General features: G+C 42.2%; 1 protein-coding gene across 1 annotated transcript in view; it reads left to right on the top strand.

The window, feature by feature from the left end:
* The window catches only part of MICU2 (mitochondrial calcium uptake 2), a 234,749-nt gene that overhangs the window by 177,892 nt on the left and 37,104 nt on the right, over positions 1-19,753 (top strand). Inside the window, exons 5-7 of the mRNA XM_066582201.1 lie at positions 4,943-4,990; positions 13,596-13,678; positions 18,191-18,241. Coding sequence (XP_066438298.1) covers positions 4,943-4,990; positions 13,596-13,678; positions 18,191-18,241 — 182 coding nt within the window. The remainder of the gene's footprint in view (positions 1-4,942; positions 4,991-13,595; positions 13,679-18,190; positions 18,242-19,753) is intronic.

Raw genomic sequence — 19,753 nt, 5'->3', positions numbered from 1 at the left:
TCTAACCTCCCATGAAAATGGTGCAACAGAAATTTGGATTAATCTGACCAGGCAATGGTTTTCCACTACTCAATGATATGATTTTTGCCCTCTTTTGCCTACTGCAGCCTCGCCTTTCTATTTCTCTTAGGCAGAAACGGTGCTGGAAGTAATAGTCTGCTGTTATATCTCATCAGCACAAAGGAATGACAAGTTGTGCATTCAGACATATTTTGATTGAGCACCAGCATTGTATTTGGCTGCAATTTGCTTGATTATGCACCACCTGTTTCTCAGAACCATTCTTGACATCCACCTCTGACCCCTTTCCTTGAGTTATGGCCATAGGATCTCCTTTTGCTGGAGGTTTTCCTCGATCACGCCATTCTCAGCATACTCTCCACACCATTGCTGGAGGAAATCCCAGAAGGCTGGCAGTGTATGAAATACTGGTTCTGGCTAGTCAAGGATCAATGAACCCGCCTCGTTGGAAGTCACTTGATTTTCCCATTCTAGTGTGGATTCACACTGAAACTAAATCCATGTTAAACTTTTTGTCTTGATTTGATGCTGCAGGGTAACAAGTCTAATTTTCATGCAGGTAAGCCGCAATCATGAAAGAGCCGGGGTCTCTAATAAAGTGGCCGCTCAATGTCATTCACATTTCCTACTGCTACAAGAAGCATAATTAAAATTCACACTTTGCTGGATTTCCTTTATCTATTAATTTGGCTAAATGTAAACGGAAGTAAATGGTGTTTACTCTGCCTTAAGCAGTGTTTAAACATGCCACACTGAGACGTCTTCTGTACTACATAAGCTTCCATTGAGTGATTAATCCCACTAGTGCCTGTCAGGCTCAGCAATGTGTTTCAAGGTATTCGATCACACAAGGAATGAAAGGACTCTCCTCCCAGCCCCTCTCAATAGTGTATAATTCGGTAATGACTACCACTATGCGTGCCAGAATTACAACCTGAACGGCACCTGCATATTCTGACCTCACATTTATAGAACAGTCCTGTGAAGTTGGGGAAAAAAGGAGAAAAAAAATCACCTTGCAGAAAGGACATATTGCACAAAGAGAGGGACACGTCTTTTTTGGCAAAGGGCCTATTTGCATTATCATTATCATCTAAGAACCTGGCAGACGTGTGTGTTTCCATGGCCTGTGGGATTATGGACAGATGAATCTCCATTCTTCTCAGGCTGCTAAAGGGTTTGAAATACTTTGATCCTCCTTTGTGTAGGCATAGTGTTCGGTCCAATCTGATATTGGGTATGGAGATACGCAACTCCACGCTGGGTGGCCGGTTTGCAGAGGAAAGCATCCAACTCCCAACAAGTATCGTGCATGGTTCCATTAACCCTTTGCAATCCAATTTTGGATTCAGGGTTTCCTGGGGGCTTTCTCTTTCTGTCATTATACAATGGCGCCATTTGCTGGCTAGAGCCAGTACTGCGGTGTGTGACATGCTGGAGAGGCCCCTGACAACAGAGCGGCCAGTAATCTACAGTAAGAATACCCTGCTGGACGTCTTCCGACATCGGAGCTGTACAGACTTCAATCAGAATGTCTTTAGACGTCAGACAGTGGATTGGAAAGGGTTAAAGCAGTTATGCCAAGTACATAACTACTTTTCATGTGGTGTATTAAGGCATAAGGATGTCCTGGAGCAGGGTCCCCCATTCTGGATTCCCCAGTATTCGAGTGGACTTTGTGCTGCCCTTGAATTAAAGGACAGCCAATCATGCGAATGGCCGTCCTGTAATACTACATTTCTAATGTTTGGCTGGCCACAGCTTTCCCTGGTGAAATCAGGCGTTTGTCAGGCTGCCAAGAGCAGGACCTTGGGCGATCAACTGTTTGCCCTGAGCCCATGTTCTAAAAGGGATTGTGTCTCTTGGCACAATCTCTTTAATTATAATAGGACCCATATATGACACTCACTGGGCATTACATTGTTGCAGCCTGACAACCTTCCACGTTCAAGGTTTGATTGGCCAAGACAGTATGCCAGGACAAGCCCCGTATTTGCCCACCACCCAGTCCCCGTATTTGCCCACCACCCAATATCATACTCTGAGTGCTGGGAAGCTCTGTGTTGTCTGCAGAGCTCTACAGAATTGTGTTCAACGGTGATACTGTTGCTCATATTGTATTAGTTTTAACCATCTGTATTCTGGATTACCACCTGCAATGTCCCACCATTCTACTAAATCAGGTTTACTCAATCACAGATCACTTTGCTGCTGTAAGTTCAGTTCACTAGAACCACTCGGGGTCCAGAGTACGCGTATTTAAATGCACGTAATATGTGTCTGTCTGACCGAAGCCTAAAGATATGTTCACACAGTGGATTTTTGCTGCAGAATCTGCTGTCATTCCGCATCCTATTACTTTTTCAATGGGAATCCACAACATAGTATACACAGTGTAAAATGTTCCCGCAATCAGATTTCAAATCCATGTGTGAAGCAGAACAACAAGTGACATGTTATATTTTGACACTAAATTCACACTGGGAATCCCGCACAGAGACTTGCCCATTGAAAAGAACTAAATCTGTTTGCGGATCCACGGCCAATTATTTGCTTGCTGGGCTGCACAGTTTTTTTAGAGATGGAATCCACAAGGGAAATTCCGCGTCAGATTTCGCTATATGAACATATCCTAAGGCCATGCATATTCACGATTTGGAGGGTTAGTTCAGTGCTGATTCCACACTGAAAATTGACCACAGCAAATCACATGCCTTATTTGGTTACATTGCCACAGACTTTTGCAACAAGTTTTAGCATTTTCAGACAGAAGTTTTTGTATACAAAGGGGGAGGTGGAACATTTGTGCTTGCAGCACTAGCTATTGCTAGATAGCGTCCTTATAAGTCGATATCTGATCTTGCAACAGGCTTTTTAACATGACTAAAGGCTCATTTACACGCAAAGACAATCTTTCAAACAAGTGACCATTCTAGTGATCATTTTGTATAAAGTGCTAATGGACACTAATGCTCATTAGCACTTTATTATTTTCATTTGTATGTAACTGAGCTTCTGGAAGCTGCTTGCATTACACAGCAGGTGATCTGAGCTCTGCCATCAGCTCTTTTGTTCTCGCATTGGCTGTTACCTGTATACAATGTAATCAGCTGATCCCTTGCAGAACACAGCCTGTGGGTCTGTCTTATCTGCTCTCTGGCTGAACGATGGATTTTAAGCTCACCTTAAAATCATCGTTCAGCTGAAGAGTGAACAATGGTAGCGTTTACATGCAACGATTATCGTTCATATGCCATCGTTTGAATGAATTTTGAGTGATAATCATTGCGTGTAAATGGGGCTTAAGGATATAAACCAAACCAGAAGGAAAAGATAGCCATTCACAGACAGGCTGTTTGGGGTTTTTTGCCCCTTGTCCGTGTACAGTAGCTATGTCTTGCTGGTTGAGAGGCCCATGATGTGAGTTGGGAGGGGTACAGTTTCTCTTTGTGGAGATCCTCAATTAGGCTTATTAGGAGACTTACAAGGCCTTGGTTTACAAATTGGAGATTGTACAGTGCGTCTCCAGCACCAGCTACTGGAAAGCAGCTTTCCTATAAGTCAATACTTGACCTTCTGATTTTCCCCTATATTTCCAGTCCTGTTACAAGGGCAATTATTAGATGGTTGGACATTGACTTATAGGAAAGCTGTCTTGCAATAGGTGTGACTCCAGGACCATTGTACCATCTTCCATTTGCATCCCAAATTTCCCAAAGGAGCATTGCAAGACCTTATAAGTCTCCTCATGCTACTTGCAGAGGTCCATGGCAGGTCCATTGGAGGCCACAGCGTTTCTTCCACTTCACATGCAGGGAGAGGTAAAACAGATCTGCTGTGTGAAGACTACATTGAAGAACATCCCTTATCTCCGCTTCCTAGGGCCCTGCTAGCGCTATTTCACACTAGTTGTTTTGCTTTCTGTCTAGCTATTCCATCGTGGGAGCAGCAAAACGGAAAAACATTTCCATCAGCTTGCCTGTAGAAGTGCACTGAAACTGAAGACCTACCACGTCAATCCATTTCTCAATATTCCATCTCCATTCTGCTTTTTACACTGGAACAAAAACGCAGATTGCTGCACTTTTCTCTCCAGTTATTTTTTTAAAAAGTACAAAAATCAATCTATCTTTTTTTTTCTTTTACGCTGTAGTCAATGGGAGAATGGAAAAATGGAAAGCACTCCAGTTTCATCTGTTTTTCCTTTCCGTTTTTTCTATGAGACTTTATTTTTTAGCATGTGCTAAACAAGCCACATAGTACAAAATTTAAAAAAAATAAATTTAAAATGCTGAAAAAGTGAAGTGAAACGGAAATGGGCGGAAAGCATACTTTCCAATTTTTTTGAAGGATCTGGTGATGAATCAACCAAAACAATGGAAAGAATGTTTTCCGTTGACTTCCGTTTGGTAGAGTTCTGTTGTGCAAGAAAACGCTCGTGTGAACTCAGCCTTAGCATGACTTGGTATTTTTGGGTTTACTTGCAGTCGCACCTGACTTTTCAGGTCTTTTCATGGAGATGCAGATTTGTATAAACAGAACATCTACTTAGGGAATAGTGAAAGCACATCATAAGAAAGATTTAGTGCAGATGTCTTAATAAAACAAATAAATGTACTCTGCTTAATTGAGTAAAAAAGCATAAAACAGATGCTGGCGTTCTAACAAAAAGGGAAAAAAAAGTTCATGTTCAGTGCACTACAGACATATGAGCCAGTTTTGCACGGTCCAAGTCTTAACGATGACACAATGAAAGATGTGAAACTTATCTGCTCTGCCATTATTTGTGTAAATGTGACAAGGTAACGTAAACGGCAATGTCACTAATAAAAATGAGCTGAAATGCCTGCAGCGCTGCATGTAGTGTTACCGGCTAGTGTGATCCGTGCCGCTGACTAACTGTCACTGTTCTCCTCCTCAGGGCTGATCTCCTACACAGAGTACCTATTTCTGCTGACCATTCTTACAAGTAGGTATTCTTCATTATTCATATGCGCCTGCAGTACATGGATGTTACCGCTGTCGGTTTATGCTGCACATTTATTGGCTGTTGGGTTTGGAATATAATCTGTTGATATAAAAAAAAATCCAAAGATTCTCAATAGCGGCTTCCAATTTTTGTTTTTCTAAGCACAGAATAGGGAAAACCATGGTGGGTTGACATGAAAAGTCTTATGCTAATAATTACATCTAAACACATTACCAACTCTGCTAAACTCCCTCCCACTTCCCTTCTCCGGCCGCTATCATTGGCGCCCATAGGAGCCCATGCAGTGGTCGACCTATTCCGAGCCATAGAGATAGTTCCAGGGCTGTCTTTTGGGCCTGACGTAAAAACGCCCTGCACTATATTGGTCGGCCGGGCGCTTTTACGTCGCGGCAATATGGCCATGTGATCTGATGCATTGGAATCCAATTCATCAGATCACAGCGTATATCGGCCGACCGTGAAAACGGCGGGTCGATGTATACTCGTGTGAAAGAGCCCTAAAGCTGTTGACACCTGACAGGAAGGGTTCATCATTTCATGCAGTTTGGGACATATTCTAACCCTCCAATCAATATGGTGCAACAGACATCTGGCTGCTTTTGACCAGGCAAAGTTTTTTCCTCCCACTGCTTAAAGGGAATCTGTCACATCTGAAAAGCACCATAAACTAAGTTATGGTGCTGTACCTGTAGTGGAATCAGAAATATGTAATTTTTATATGCATCTGCTCCCCGATTCCTGTGGTGTCCACCGGTGTAGATTGCACTGGGTACGAAGATATGACTCTTCCCTGAAGTCACATACTCACACTCTCTCATACAAGTCTAAGACCATTGACAATTTATTTTTGTTTTTTGATGTTATTAGTGGGAAAAGGTTTTTTGTTTTTTTGTTTTTTAAAGTAGGAAAGCATTTTTTACGCTTTACCTTTTTTTTTAACTCTCGATCATCTGATCACTTGCAATATTATAGTATTGCGATATATCTATAGTCTGCCAGGCATTCTATTAATATGTATTTAATAGGCAGCCATTTATGACAGCCGTCGGGGCCATCCGAAGGCCCAGGCTGCAATGACACCTCAACAGCACATTGCGATCTCATCTTTGGTAGGAAGGGGGGACTTTGGGTCCCCTGGAGGCTGATTGGGACATTTAAATGCCGCTATAGGAAATTACAGCAGAATTTAAAGGTTTAATAGTCACTATTAGTATTATCTGCGACCGCGTCTGTTGACAGGTGTCGGCAGTCAAAGATGGCCAACACTTGCCGTGTACGGAATGGCCTCGGCTCTTGAGCCCGCTCCATACAAAGAGACCCAACGTGCATCATACATGTATGGTGCATGTTAGGAAGAGGTTAAAGTTATATTCACACATTTTAGATACGTTGCAGAAATATCTACAATTAAAAATGTGTTGCCTTGATCTGAATGATGGAGGTTGTTTTGACGGCAAGCACTGATGCATGGGTCAGTTGCAGAAACTTCTGCAACAAATCTACTGCATGTGACTTCACCCCATGTTGTTACACGTCTACAGAACACTAAATGTGGGAGGTCAGTTTTGTCAAATATAACAAGTCAGGGCAAAAGTATAACTAAAATAAGCTTGTAGTAGAGATGGGGTGGGGGTTTAAAGATGTAAAGAGAAGTAGGAGCTGGGAATGTGAGGATACTGCAGAAAGACGCGCATACTCCTGAGACCGGACCTAATCCGATTTGCTTGTGCAAATTACATCACTCTTGACATTTATGCAGCATAGACATTATAAATCATAGCACACTGCAGGTTTACAAGCCTGTGTTCTGCTGGATTTATTTATCACCATTTGCTTGTTTCATGTGTGTTTAATGGTCCGGTATTGTTGACAGTTTCATTACTTGAAACTGTACTTGTTTATCCTCGTCTTGTGATGCATTTTAGGGTTTGTAGATTTACCACTTTAGGAAAGTAATTTAACTTTTTACTAAATTGGAAAAAATGGGTAAATTATTAAAGTTCTATCTATAAGATGGCATAATACAACTGGCCATGCACCTTAAGTGACCCTCTGGTCCCGGGATCAGAGTGTGAATAATATTACCTGCAATCCACCATTTATACTCCTGGACCCACGGGTTACCTGGCCCTATTTTCAGACTTGCAATATGGCCACAACTCTCTTATGAGAACTTGATGCATGGTACTATTTAAAAATAGTACAGGAAAATGACAGTGTGTGAAACCTACATGTTTCGAGCCTTGCTGTGAAAAAGAGCCATGGCGGCTCAAAACATGTAGGGGAACACACTGTCATTTGGACTTTTTCCTGTGCTATTTTTAAACATGGAATAAAAAAAGAATTGAATTTTAACTACAGAAGTGCTGGATTTCCTTATTTCTTGTTCATTCCTCAAGCTGATTGCCGACACCTGTGGTGCACTCTGTATATTCCTGGCTGGGTGACTGCAGTATTTCTACCAATATACTACATCAGCTCTGAGAGTGGTGAGCAATCCAAAAGCAGCATGAAGAGTTTCGGACCACTGAGGAACAGTGTGCATTGGGTAGTGAGAGGAGAGCAGCAGCCATTTTGAAAGACCAAACAAAAACTCAAGAATAGAGATGAGCGAGCCTACTCAGCCACGCCCCTTTTTCACCCGAGTACCGCGATTTTCGAGTACTTCCGTACTCGGGCGAAAAGATTCGGGGGGCGCCGTGGGTGAGTGGGGGGTTGCAGCGGGGAGTGGGGGGGAGAGAGAGAGGGCTCCCCCCTGTTCCCCGCTGCTACCCCTGCGCCGCCACGCCCTCCCCCCGTCCCCCAGCGCCCCCCGAATCTTTTCACCCGAGTACTGAAGTACTTGAAAATCGCGGTGCTCGATCTAGTAATTACTCGAAACGAGTACGTTCGCTCATCTCTACTCAAGAACCCGTGGATCCATGGCACACTAGCACAAACTGGGCATAATGGGTAGTAATATTTCTCCCTCTGGTCCTGGGATAAATGTTGTGTTCCTGGGATCGGAGGGTCTCTTTAAGATGAGTGCCCTTAAACTAAAATTCCATCATCAAAGTATGAATGGAAACGGAGTGTGTTTCAGTTGCAAAGTTGCATCTTATTTATGAGCTCATTTATAAATTTTAGAGGGAAGGTGTCATCAGAAAATGACCTGTTATATAAATCACATTATTGTGTTAAACATATCTTTTAAAAGAAGTCTGTTATGTTTTCCTCTGTCTGTGGCTCCCATTTAACAATTTAGGCTTTTGCGTGCTTCCCAAGCTGCATGCTAATTAACGATGGACCGTTCTGTAGAGAAAGTTTTGCAGCAGTGGTCTCACTACCATCACAGGCATATATGTAGATAATACAGGATTCATCATTCACAATAGGTGATAAGCTGTGACTATCTACTCCTCCTCCCTGCAAAATGACTTCAGCACAGGATACAGAGCATGCCTAGAACAGTCTCCCAACTCTAATGAGTTAGCGCCTGTCACTTGTGCGAGTGGCCCTTGAATCTGCTGTAAAGCATAACTCCAAATGCTGTTAAATGTATCTCAAGCAATAAGGCAGCTTCCACAATCCTGTATAGACAACAGAATTAAAAATTCTGCACTCAGAGAAGAAAAAATATTACAAAAATTGAATATCTGGTTTTAGTTAAAATAAATTTAGTCCCTTTAAGGAATAAGCCTATTCAAAGAGTAAATTCACAGTAAAGGTGCCATTTCACTATTAGTTACAAAATACTATGTTCCTGGGTGGTTTCTGAGTTTTTGATTTTAGCAATTTTGAAAAAGGTATTTTAAAAGAAACTGCTCTAAGTAGATTAGCGGATAGCATTTATATTACCTTATAGCATTAGTATTTATGTATATTTTAAGCGATTTTAAGTTAACCAAATTCTACCAGTATAATTTTGGCTTAATTGAAAGATTGTTCACGATCAATACGTTTGAAAGTGGGCCGAAATTTGCCGAATATTAGTACATATCTATCGCCACCTATTGGTCAATTTGTTACTTTTGATGAAAATCACTGAGGTACAGAACCCTACATGGCCGGAGTTCTGTAAACTACTTTTGCTGATCTGTACTCGTACTGTAGACAGGAGCACAGCTAGAATGCAATGGTTGGGAAGGGCGGACATGTGCCCCGACTCATTTTGTATGGCGATGGAGATTGCTACCACCATCCAGCAGCGGGGTGTTGACTTGTATGCATCAATTTCTGAGATAAAGGGGTCAGACTGAATGGTTGCCCCAGGTGAATGCAGCCAAGCTTCATCTTTGTCTGTAGACCATGATCGGGAGTGTAAATCAGAATGACTTTCTCATAGTCTATCATCTAAAGGACAATATTTTTTAGGTCACTCATCATCTGCAAGTCTAATCAGGCATCCAAGTCTGTTAATCCATCATTTGTTTCCAGCACTGAACTGCAATATCATGTGGGAAATCATGTGAGCAGAAGCAGAAAACTGCGCTGAGAGAAACAATTAAGAAACCATAGTTCTGGTATCAAATTTTGTGTTAAAGGTATCATGCAAGTTATTACAAAAAATAGGCAGGTGCATGAAATGGCATAAAGCGGAGAAGCATTGCTCAGCCGTTTGATGCCCTGCCACTCCAGTGCCACCACGCTGGCAATCTCCTGGTCTTTGTTTGCTTGTCTGCAGCCGTGACATACCATGTACACACATGATCGCTGCAGCCAATCACTGGTCTCGGTTGGTGCACCAATCATGCGTACATACGGAACGTCACCGTTACAACCATGTAAACCAGTCACGGCGGGGAGGACCAGATAAGCAGCTGGGGATTTAACAGTTGAGTAATGTTGCAAATAGTTTTAATGCAGCAAATCGATGCACAAGAATATTAACACTTTCGTGCCAGAAAAGTAGTATTTCCACCTGATGGTTTTAGTACTCTTCAGTCCGTCTCTCCAAATAATTGGGGTTTACTCGCATCACGGGGAGAAGAGGTTCTGATTTACTTCCAGTTGATTTCATTCAGTAAGATTTTGTGAGCTTCAACCATCCTCAGTTTGATTCCATTTCATTTTCCAGCAGGATGATGCTCGTCCGCACACAACAAGGATGTCACACGAATGTCTGCACAAATCCCTGCGGTTTATGTTGTATTTCAATTAAAAAAAGAGATTGTTTAAAGGGAAAAGGAATGTCTGCACATCATTTTCACACTTCTGTGGCCTGTCCGGTCACCAGATTTATTGCCAATAGAGCATGTATGGGAAGTTCTGAGATGACAACTTGTGTGACAGCCTACGAGTTTGAAGAATCTACAGGGTCAGTTACAGCAAATGTCGACTGATGTGCTGCAGGATACCAGACAGAATCTGTATGCCTCCATGCCCGCCCGTATCACATCTTGCATCCAAGCTAGAGGCAGTACAACAGGGTACCAGAGCCTCCCTGCTTATCCGTTTTGAATCTTGTATCCAAGCTAGAGACAGTACAACAGGGTACTAGAGCTTCCCTGCCTGTCTATATCATATCTTGTATTCAAGCTAGAGCTGGTACAACAGGGTACTAGAGCCTCCATGCCCGCCTGTATCACATCTTGCTTCTAAGCTAGAGGGGGTACAACAGGGTACTAGAGCCTCCATGCCCGCTCTTATCATATCTTGTATCCAAGCTAGAGGTGGTACAACAGGGTACTAGATCCTCCATGCCTGCCCGAATCACATCTTGTATCCAAGCTAGAGGCGGTACAAGAGGGTACCAGAACTTCCCTGACTATCCATATCGCATCTTGTATCCAAGCTAGAGACTGTACAACAGGATACTAGAGCTTCCCTGCCTGTCCATATCATATCTTGTATCCAAGCTACAGCTGGTACAACAGGGTACTAGAGCCTCCATGCCCGCCTGTATCACATCTTGCTTCTAAGCTAGAGGCAGTACAACAGGGTACTAGAGCCTCCATGTCCGCCCATATCACATCTTGTATCCAAGCTAGAGGTGGCCCAACAGGGTACTAGAGCCTCCCTGCCCTCTGAAATCACATCTTGTATCCAAGCTAGAGGTGGTACAACAGGTTTAGAGCTTTCCTGCCCGTCTGTATCACATCTTGTATCCAAGCTAGAGCCGGTACAACAGGGTACTAGAGCCTCCATGCCCCCCGTATCACATCTTGAATCCAAGCTAGAGGCAATACAACAGGGTACTAGAGCCTCCGTGCCCGTCTGTATCACATCTTGTATCCAAGCTAGAGGCGATACAACAGGGTACTAGAGCCTCCATGCCCACCTGTATCACATCTTGTATCCAAGCTAGAGGCGATACAACAGGGTACTAGAGCCTACCATCAAGGGCTCAGTGTTCTGCAATAAATTATCCTTTTGCTCTGATGTTGTATTCACTTATTTATGTCAACGTTACAATCACACAGAGAAAGTTTCGTTGGATTTCTGACAACTACATGTAGAGTGTGTGTATTATATTAACACATGCCCTTGTAATTAACTCTTAAGGTGATTCCAGGTGTAAAACAGGTATTTAGAGAAGTACTATTTACTCCTGTGGGGAGTTTTATTGCCACATGGACTATATATACGTAGAATAGGGGGTTCAAATTCATGGTCAGTAACTTTCCGCATAGCGAACGGCAGGGTTGATCTTGGAATTCCACCGACACAATGCACGCTATGACATTTTGCAATCATCTTCAAATGAAATGAAAGCATCATTTATAGGGGCGAGGGTAACCATCGTTTCGTTACCACAGATGCACCTTCTAGTTGGTGGCCGCCTTTTCTGAGAGACATTGTACTTTCCTCTATTCATGCCTTTGTAACAGATTACAAGACCCTTGTTAGAAACAAACATCTTCTGTCTGTGCAGGGGAATTAGATTTCATACCGATCCACTCCACTTAGCTCAGGAGGCATCGGAATACAACCAATATCTAAGAAATCTTAGAACAACATTCCATCAAGAAAAATTCATTTTCCAGAGAGAAAGTTCTTTACGTTGGACGTTCCAACAGCTCTTAATTTCTGGCTCCCACTTAGGGTTCATTTTACAAAGAGATGACTCCTCTTCTGATGAACCCTAGACTAATGCTAGATGCGCAGGACTTAATGGACGGCTCCACATCAACCTTTCGCACTAGATAACTTCTAGTGGGTTGTGATAAGTGTTCTTGCATATTAACGGGTTGAGGTATTAAATGCCGCTCCCAACCTTGAGTACTGTAAAGATGTCATTGTCTGGTGTAGTACTGTATCATGACTTTTAGGTGCAGAAATATGAGATTTAGAAAAACAAAGTCTCTTCGGAATGAGAAATGTTAGTTCTGGCAACTGTTATAATAACCCGATTTCTTGAGTTTTGTCTTTAACCACCAAGATACACAGTCATATTTGCTTGTGTGTAATGGGACCTCTTGAGGGTGATGTTTGACATAATATACTATTAAATGGCAATGGGGTGTTAATGCGCTTTTCTGGGATTCTACATTAGAACATGTTTTGTTTTTTTTTGTAGAAAACTATTAATGACCTGTCCTCAGGATAGGTCATCAAAGCAGATCAACGGGGTCGAGTTGATCTCGATGCGGCCATCTGTAGTGTAGTGACCCAGTGCAGTTACTCCAGTTCTGAGCCATTGTCTTCAATTTAATCCGTAGCATAGATCATTGGTGCATAATTGGAGGTGGTCAAAACCCCTTGGACCCACGCTACTAAGCAGAAGGAAAGGGCAGTGGCACTCATTGGAGAGCAATGGTCCCCAATACAGCACTACCTAGCACTGACATCCGTATGAGCGTTCCTGTGCCAGGTATGGCAATTCAGTCCTTTCAAGTGAATGGAGCAGAGCTGCAGTACTTTATATTGATGTCTTTACACCGGATACTGTAGTGAAGGGTCCCCAGGTGGGATTGGGACCCCTACCGATCATACATTGATGGCATATCCTAAATGTAGGCAAGCATTCAGATTGTCTTTAAATTTCTAGTATACCTTAAAGGAATTTCCACTATGGACAATACCTTTTTGTTAAGGTGTTTCCACTAAAGTAGGCTGCTCACAAGCTGTCTCCTTGCTGGAACCCACAATGGTCAGCTGTGATCGTGGGCACCAAATGATCAATAACATTACAGAGCCACCACACAGGAAATAAAGCGTTACATGGAAAAATCAATTGACTGTCCATGTAATGCTTGTGCAGGTAGCACTCTTAAGAAAGAGTGAGCCACTCTTGACAGTTTGTTTGAAGATCGTGGTTAAGGAATTACCCTCTGTTAGAGGTCTTTTTTGGAACCTACATTTTCATAACGTATCATTTCGATAGATCATCAATATCATATCAGTGGTCATCCTTAAATTGAGTAGTAGCTGTGCCTAGTATTGCAGTTCAATTTACACTTGAATGGGCCAATGAAGAGAGCCTCATGGGCCAAACAAGATGCTTGAGGCACCACATGGTGCTGGGGCTGGATGTGTATTTGTACCAGTTTTAGAAATACAGTAAAATGCATAATTTAGATTTTTCTTCTGACTTTTTTTAAGTTTTGAAAACTTTTTTTCTGAATCTTTTTCAGTTAATTGTAATGCCTTTACAATGTTTCAGAACCAAAAACTGGATTCCAAATTGCATTTGAGATGTTGGATACTGATGACAATGACCAAGTTGACAAGAAAGAGTTTTTCAAGGTAAGAATTTTGGGCATGTGAGTGGTTTTTTTTCCCATAAAACGTGAGTGAAAGTTGATGTAAGGGAGACACGGTTAAGAGTTTCTCGGCGGATAGCTTCTAAATCTAAACTGATCTGTGTGCGTTTTTGCCTAATGCAGGCAAATTGGGGATGGAAAAATGCCTCTATAGCACCACCTATTAGAAGGTATCGTTCCTATAAATCAATGTTCGACCTTCTAACAGGTCTTGCAACATGGCTAAGGATATAAGCCAAATCGGAATCTTCTAGATAAAAAAGATACCCATGTACAGACAACGGTTTTGAGGTTCTTGCCCCTCATCAGTTCTCAGTAGGTTTTTCATTGGCTGAATGAGAGGCCCGTGAGGACATACTGTTTCTCCTTTTGGAGAGCACCAAGTTGTATGAAGAGACTTTCAGGTCATGCAGTACTCCTCTGGCAAATTATAATATGCGAATAGGAACAAAGGCTCTGTAACGCAAACTACAGTATTGGAGGGTTGGCTTTTCTCTAAGTCAATGACTGACCTTCGAACAGACCTTGTAATATGGCTTGAAATATAAGCTATAAGAAAAGCTAACCATGTACAGACAGCTATTTTGGGGTTCTTGCCCCTCATAAGTGTTCAGCAGTGTTCTGGTTGGCTGGGTGAGAGGCCTCTGAGCCTGGGGAAGTACTCCTTCTCCTTGTGGAGACTTTCAGGTCATGCAATGCTTTGTGGGAAAAAGATATGCAAATGTAAGATGGAAAAAATGTCTTTATGGGCAGCTTCTCTAAAAGTCCATCTCTGACCTTCTGACAGGCTGCACAACATGACTGAAGATATAAGACAAACCAGACCCTTCTCCAATAAGGAAGACTCACCATCGCTTCATGCGCTGACCCATCATCAGCTGCATGAAGTGTAATACAGTTTTACCAGTTTTTGCCCAGATCATTTCTCTGAATCGATATGAATGTTTTAATATCGTTTTCCTTGCTTTTTCATTATCTTGTGGTACTTTAAATTTTATGATACCCCCTCCCCAATGATACCCCCTCCCCAATGACTGCTGATGGCACATCCACTGAACATCTAATACACATTAGATGGTTGACTAGTGCCACCAAAAGCAGCAGGTTCGAACGACTCCTGTTAATTGTGTGCGGTTACCTTCCAATTAGAAGCCATATAATAATAACATGAAGTTAGCTGACTCCGTGAAAACCATACACAGTTTATAATTGTGAAGTTATATGAGTGAACCAAAATCTTATTTGCTAATGCATTACAAGATAAGAAGCTTTTTGAATGTCTTCTCTAGTTATTGTGGCTTCTCCGATATTGACCAGCCAGTGAAAAAGTTGTTTGGGGGATAGGGTAAACTACACCCTAAGTACAACTATGATAAGAGGATAGGTAACACCAAGTTGTCAATATAGTCATAACTTTCCAAAAGGAAATGGCACAACACTGAGTTAACCTGTCATATTGAAAATGCAGTCATTCTGCAGACATCATGTTATAGAGCAGGAGGAGCTGATATATAGTTCTGTGGGAAAAGATTCTGTGTAACTTTATATTCATTTAAATCTCATTTTGGGCATTGAGGTCCAGTGGGCGGTCCTATCAGTGATTGACAGCTATTTCTGTAAACACAGTTATGAAGGGAAGGCTGTCAGTTAATGATAGGACCGCCCACTGGACTCCTAAGCCCAAGATGAGCAGAGATATAAATGAATACAATAAAAGTTATACTGATTCTTTTCCCTTAACTGTACATATCAGCCTGCTGAGCTCTTCCTGCTCCATAACATGCTGCCTGCAGATTTGACTGAGGGTTCTAGCTGATAGATGCTCCAGAACCGTTTCATTGGGCATACAGACCTGCCAGGAGTCATGGTATGCCCTCTTCAATAGAAGGCCTTTTTTTTCTACCCAAATTTCTAACTTTAGAAAAAGCTTCTGTTGTACGTTTGTGCCGCATGCTTTCACTTCATTAGCAAGGGGAAAAATTCTAAATATGTCTCAAATAAAAGCACTGCCCATGTTAATGGAATAGGAAAAATGTGATTCTTGGGGCAGAAAGCAAGTGCTGCTCATATGGGTCAGCCAGTGTCCTGTACATCAGACGTGTGTTTATATAATGCAATTTAAACATAACCAATTTTTATCTTTGCTGACCTTTTGAGGAATGAGACTGACCCAGTAAGGTATGTGGCTTATTTCTATATGCATGAAGGTGACTGTTTTGATTTCCTGATCTGTATATAAGACAGTATTGATGGGGATGTTTATGTTAACGCTCAATTGGGAACTATGAGTGTGGACTATAATAATCCACAGAGTAAGGCTGGGTTCACACGAGCGCGTCGGCATAGCGTATTCTGCGTGCGGGTGTAATCACCCATAGGCGGCCATGTTAATGCTCACGAAATACGAGCGCAATAAAAATCGCAGTATGTTCTATCTTGGCGCGTATTAGGCACGCATACACGCCATGGATAGTACATGGGGATGGACGGCATGCAGCCAGTATGCAATGTCATTGCGTACTGACTGCATGCCACGCACGTATATCTTGTAGCCTGCATGCTGCGAGATACGGTCATGTGAGCCCAGCTTAAGAGCTCCAGCTTTTCATCAATGTTAAACTATTTGGTATTGGGTGTAAAATACAAATAAATGCCTCTAGCTCAGCAGAATACCCATTCACTGGACTATACCGCTAGTTTGGTCATAGAACGTTTGAGCTGTATACACAGAATTACATACTCATGCTGTATATAAACACATCAACAGTAGTAGGATCCCACACCAAAGACAGCATATATATTATGTCTGTGTCTAGATCTCTCAAGGTTGGATGGACCCACCAAAGTACCTTCCAATGGGCCTGGCTCTAACACAGTAATGAGACACCCCAACAGTCCAGCAAAAAAACAGCCCAATATGGAACCAATTGCTTGCCATAGGGGCCGATTCACAAATACTGTATATTTTTAAATAGATTTAAGCCTATAACACGGGTTGTCCAGTCTTTAACTATTGATGGCCTATGCTCAGGATAGGCCATAAATTGTAGATTGGCAGGGGTGCGCTGTCTGGATTCCCCACCAATAGGCTCTTCAGTGGACTGGTACACTCGTACAGGAAGCACAGAGTATCCTTCTCACTGCAGTGGCCAGGCGTGGTATTACAGGCAAACATTTCATTGAAGGGAATGGAATCTTTGCTTGTAATGCCAAACCTGGCCACTGCAGACGGAATGGAGCTGTCAGCTTGCTGCACACACCAGATCCATGCATGAGTGCATTAACCTGGCCAACAGCAGATTGTCGGGGGACCTGGGTAGTACACCCCCACTAGTGTACTATTGATTGCCTTTCCTGAGAATAGTCAAACACAAAGTAAAGAGTAGTGTGCATGTAGCCAAATGTCCCTCAATAATATAGACCCCATCAATAATGAAAAGTATCATATCTTTATTCTACACTTAACAGACAAATAAAAACTAATTAATACATACAATATAAGAACAAGAAGTGCTACAAAATAAGAACCATATCGAACTCTGCCACCTCTGAAAAAATACAGTACTACCTATAAATAATAAAGTACAAGGACATAAATACTAACGTTATCTGGATGTTAGAAAGTCCAATGAGCCATATGAGAATAAGGTGTATGCAAAATAACGCATGAACCCCTGAAGATACCATGAAGATGGCATTACACTTGGGTCTCCTCTCCTCTTTTCCTATTGGCTACCTGAATTAATTGGTTTTATGGGCATCTTTTGATGATATACGTGCCTGCTTCTTTATGCATTACTTATTTTACTTAGGCCCCCTGCACACAGGTGGAAATTCCGTGGCAGGATTTCCCACAGAATTTCTGCCCGTGCCAGTCTGCCGCGATTTGTCTGTGTGAAACCATGCGCGAAAAATAAATCGCGGCATGTTCTATTTCTGCGTGGGTCTCGCAGAGGCCCGCACAGAAATGTTAGTATTGTCGGAACGGCTCTGCTCTGCGCATGCAGCCGGCACATAGCAGAGACGGAAGACGCCGGGAGCGGGTGAGCCGCAGGTCTCTGTAGGGGCATGGGTCTGCAACCTACTGCGAGAATTTTCGCATGGGGATCTGACCCGGCCGTCCTCAGGTGGCTTTATAGTTACATATAGTGTCTATGTTCTTGTACGGCATTTGGCTACATTCACATTACGCTTTCCTCCCACATTAGTTTTTGTTGTCCCTAGGATAGGCCTTCATTAATTTAAAGGTAGACCACCCCTTTATATTGTACTGATGATATGTCCCATGTATAATGATACCAAGATGTACAATGTAACAGTGGACATGCACACGTTCTATTTAGATGGAGGGTCGGACCTCAAAATCATATCTTCTGGTGGGTCAAAGGAAACCCCAATTCGACAGGATCTACTTAGACTTTCCCCTCCCTTTTCCATTGCTGTCCTGTTTATATTGCATTAAAACATTTTAATTTTCTTTACTTTTACGTTGTAGTTGCAAAAGATTCTCGGCACAAAAGATGAATTCACGGCTGATTCCTTACAGGTAACTCTCCATTGTGCAATATGTGTATTTAAAGGTGTATTTTCATTCTTTTCATCTCAGCCAAACATGGCAGAGATGGGTATACAGGACTGCCTTATGTGGCCACCGGTGGCTGGGATTACAAAAACTGTTAAACTGGATGTTCCACACCATGTCCATAACTACCATAGAAATGATACACTAGTAAACACGTGCATATCCCTGCAGAACCATCTGACAGGCTCCTGTGTATGGGGTCTTTATGACATCAGCAGGTGTTGGTGGGCAGGAGGGGTTTCCCACTTGAAGATCATACAGTCTCAAATTTTATGTGAATTCCTCTTTTCCAACATGTTTCTTTAATTGCCCTGATTTGACCCCCTGCTTTAGTTTAGTGCAAACGATAATGTGTGCGCATGTTAGAGAGCCAAGGACCATACAAACATAACCCGGTGCGTGTCCATGTGGCAAAATTTACAGCTTCTTTTTAATCAAGTAGAGGAAACGGGAAAAATCTTTTGCCGCCCAAGTCTCTTGCCAACCTTGGCAGAGGGGAACAAGAGCTGAGGGCGGACAGGTCTGATTTTTGTGCCATTACTACAAAGACCCAGATGGCAAGTAATTGTTGGATTTATATTTAGCATTTGACTGAGGTTTTTTCATGCTGCTGTTTCTGTATTTAGATCCGGACATAATACAGTGTTTAAGGGCGACTCGTATCTGGTGGAAGGACACCGTGTTATCTGGCCTAATAGCCTTATATTGGGGAATTACTATTTAAGGGGGTTTTCTGAGACTTAAATGTTGATGACCTATTCTTAGAAAGGGCCATTTATATTAGTGGGGACCCCTCCAATCTGCAGTACCACACTGGGTCCTAAATTTCTTAAAAACCCCTTTAAACTGTACCACCATCTTAGTACTCCCATTAATCTGTCCCTTGATCCTTACTAATGTCGTTTAGGCTCTGATCACATCACGTTTCACATGTACTTCTGGAATATTCCCCAATGAATACCTCTTCTGCCGCTGTAGTTTCTTATCATGGAAGCATGAAGGTCTTCTTAGAAGCTGTAGAACTGTCAACATGGGCTTTAACCCCTTGGTGACTTCCACGGTGCTTACAGTATATTACTTTTGTCTTATTGTGACAATCTCCCAGTCATTTAACCCTGTAAATGCCATGATCATTAATAACTACAACATCTAAGGCTATTCTCACATTCGCATCAGAAGTTTGGAGCCTCCGTCAGTAAATTCCACAAACTTCCTGAACAGAATAATACAGCATGCTGTACTATTTCAGCAAAATTGCAGTTTTTTTTAATTCACCCCCACTACCAAAAAAAAACTAAAAATAAGTGTTCAGAAAGTCATTTGTACCCCAAAATGAACATGAGTTCCAATGAAACCTACAGCTTGTCCCGCGAAAAACAAGCTCTCACACAGTGGAAAAATTTAAAAAACGTTATGGCTCTCATAATATGGTAACTCAAAAACAACTTTTTAATTTTTTTTTTTATTGTGCAAAGG

This window comes from Eleutherodactylus coqui, chromosome 1 (genome assembly GCF_035609145.1).
Source record: "Eleutherodactylus coqui strain aEleCoq1 chromosome 1, aEleCoq1.hap1, whole genome shotgun sequence".
NCBI classification, from domain to species: Eukaryota; Metazoa; Chordata; class Amphibia; order Anura; family Eleutherodactylidae; genus Eleutherodactylus; species Eleutherodactylus coqui.
The sequence above is the reverse complement of the archived record's forward strand: the minus strand, read 5'-3'. Positions and strand labels throughout refer to the sequence as shown.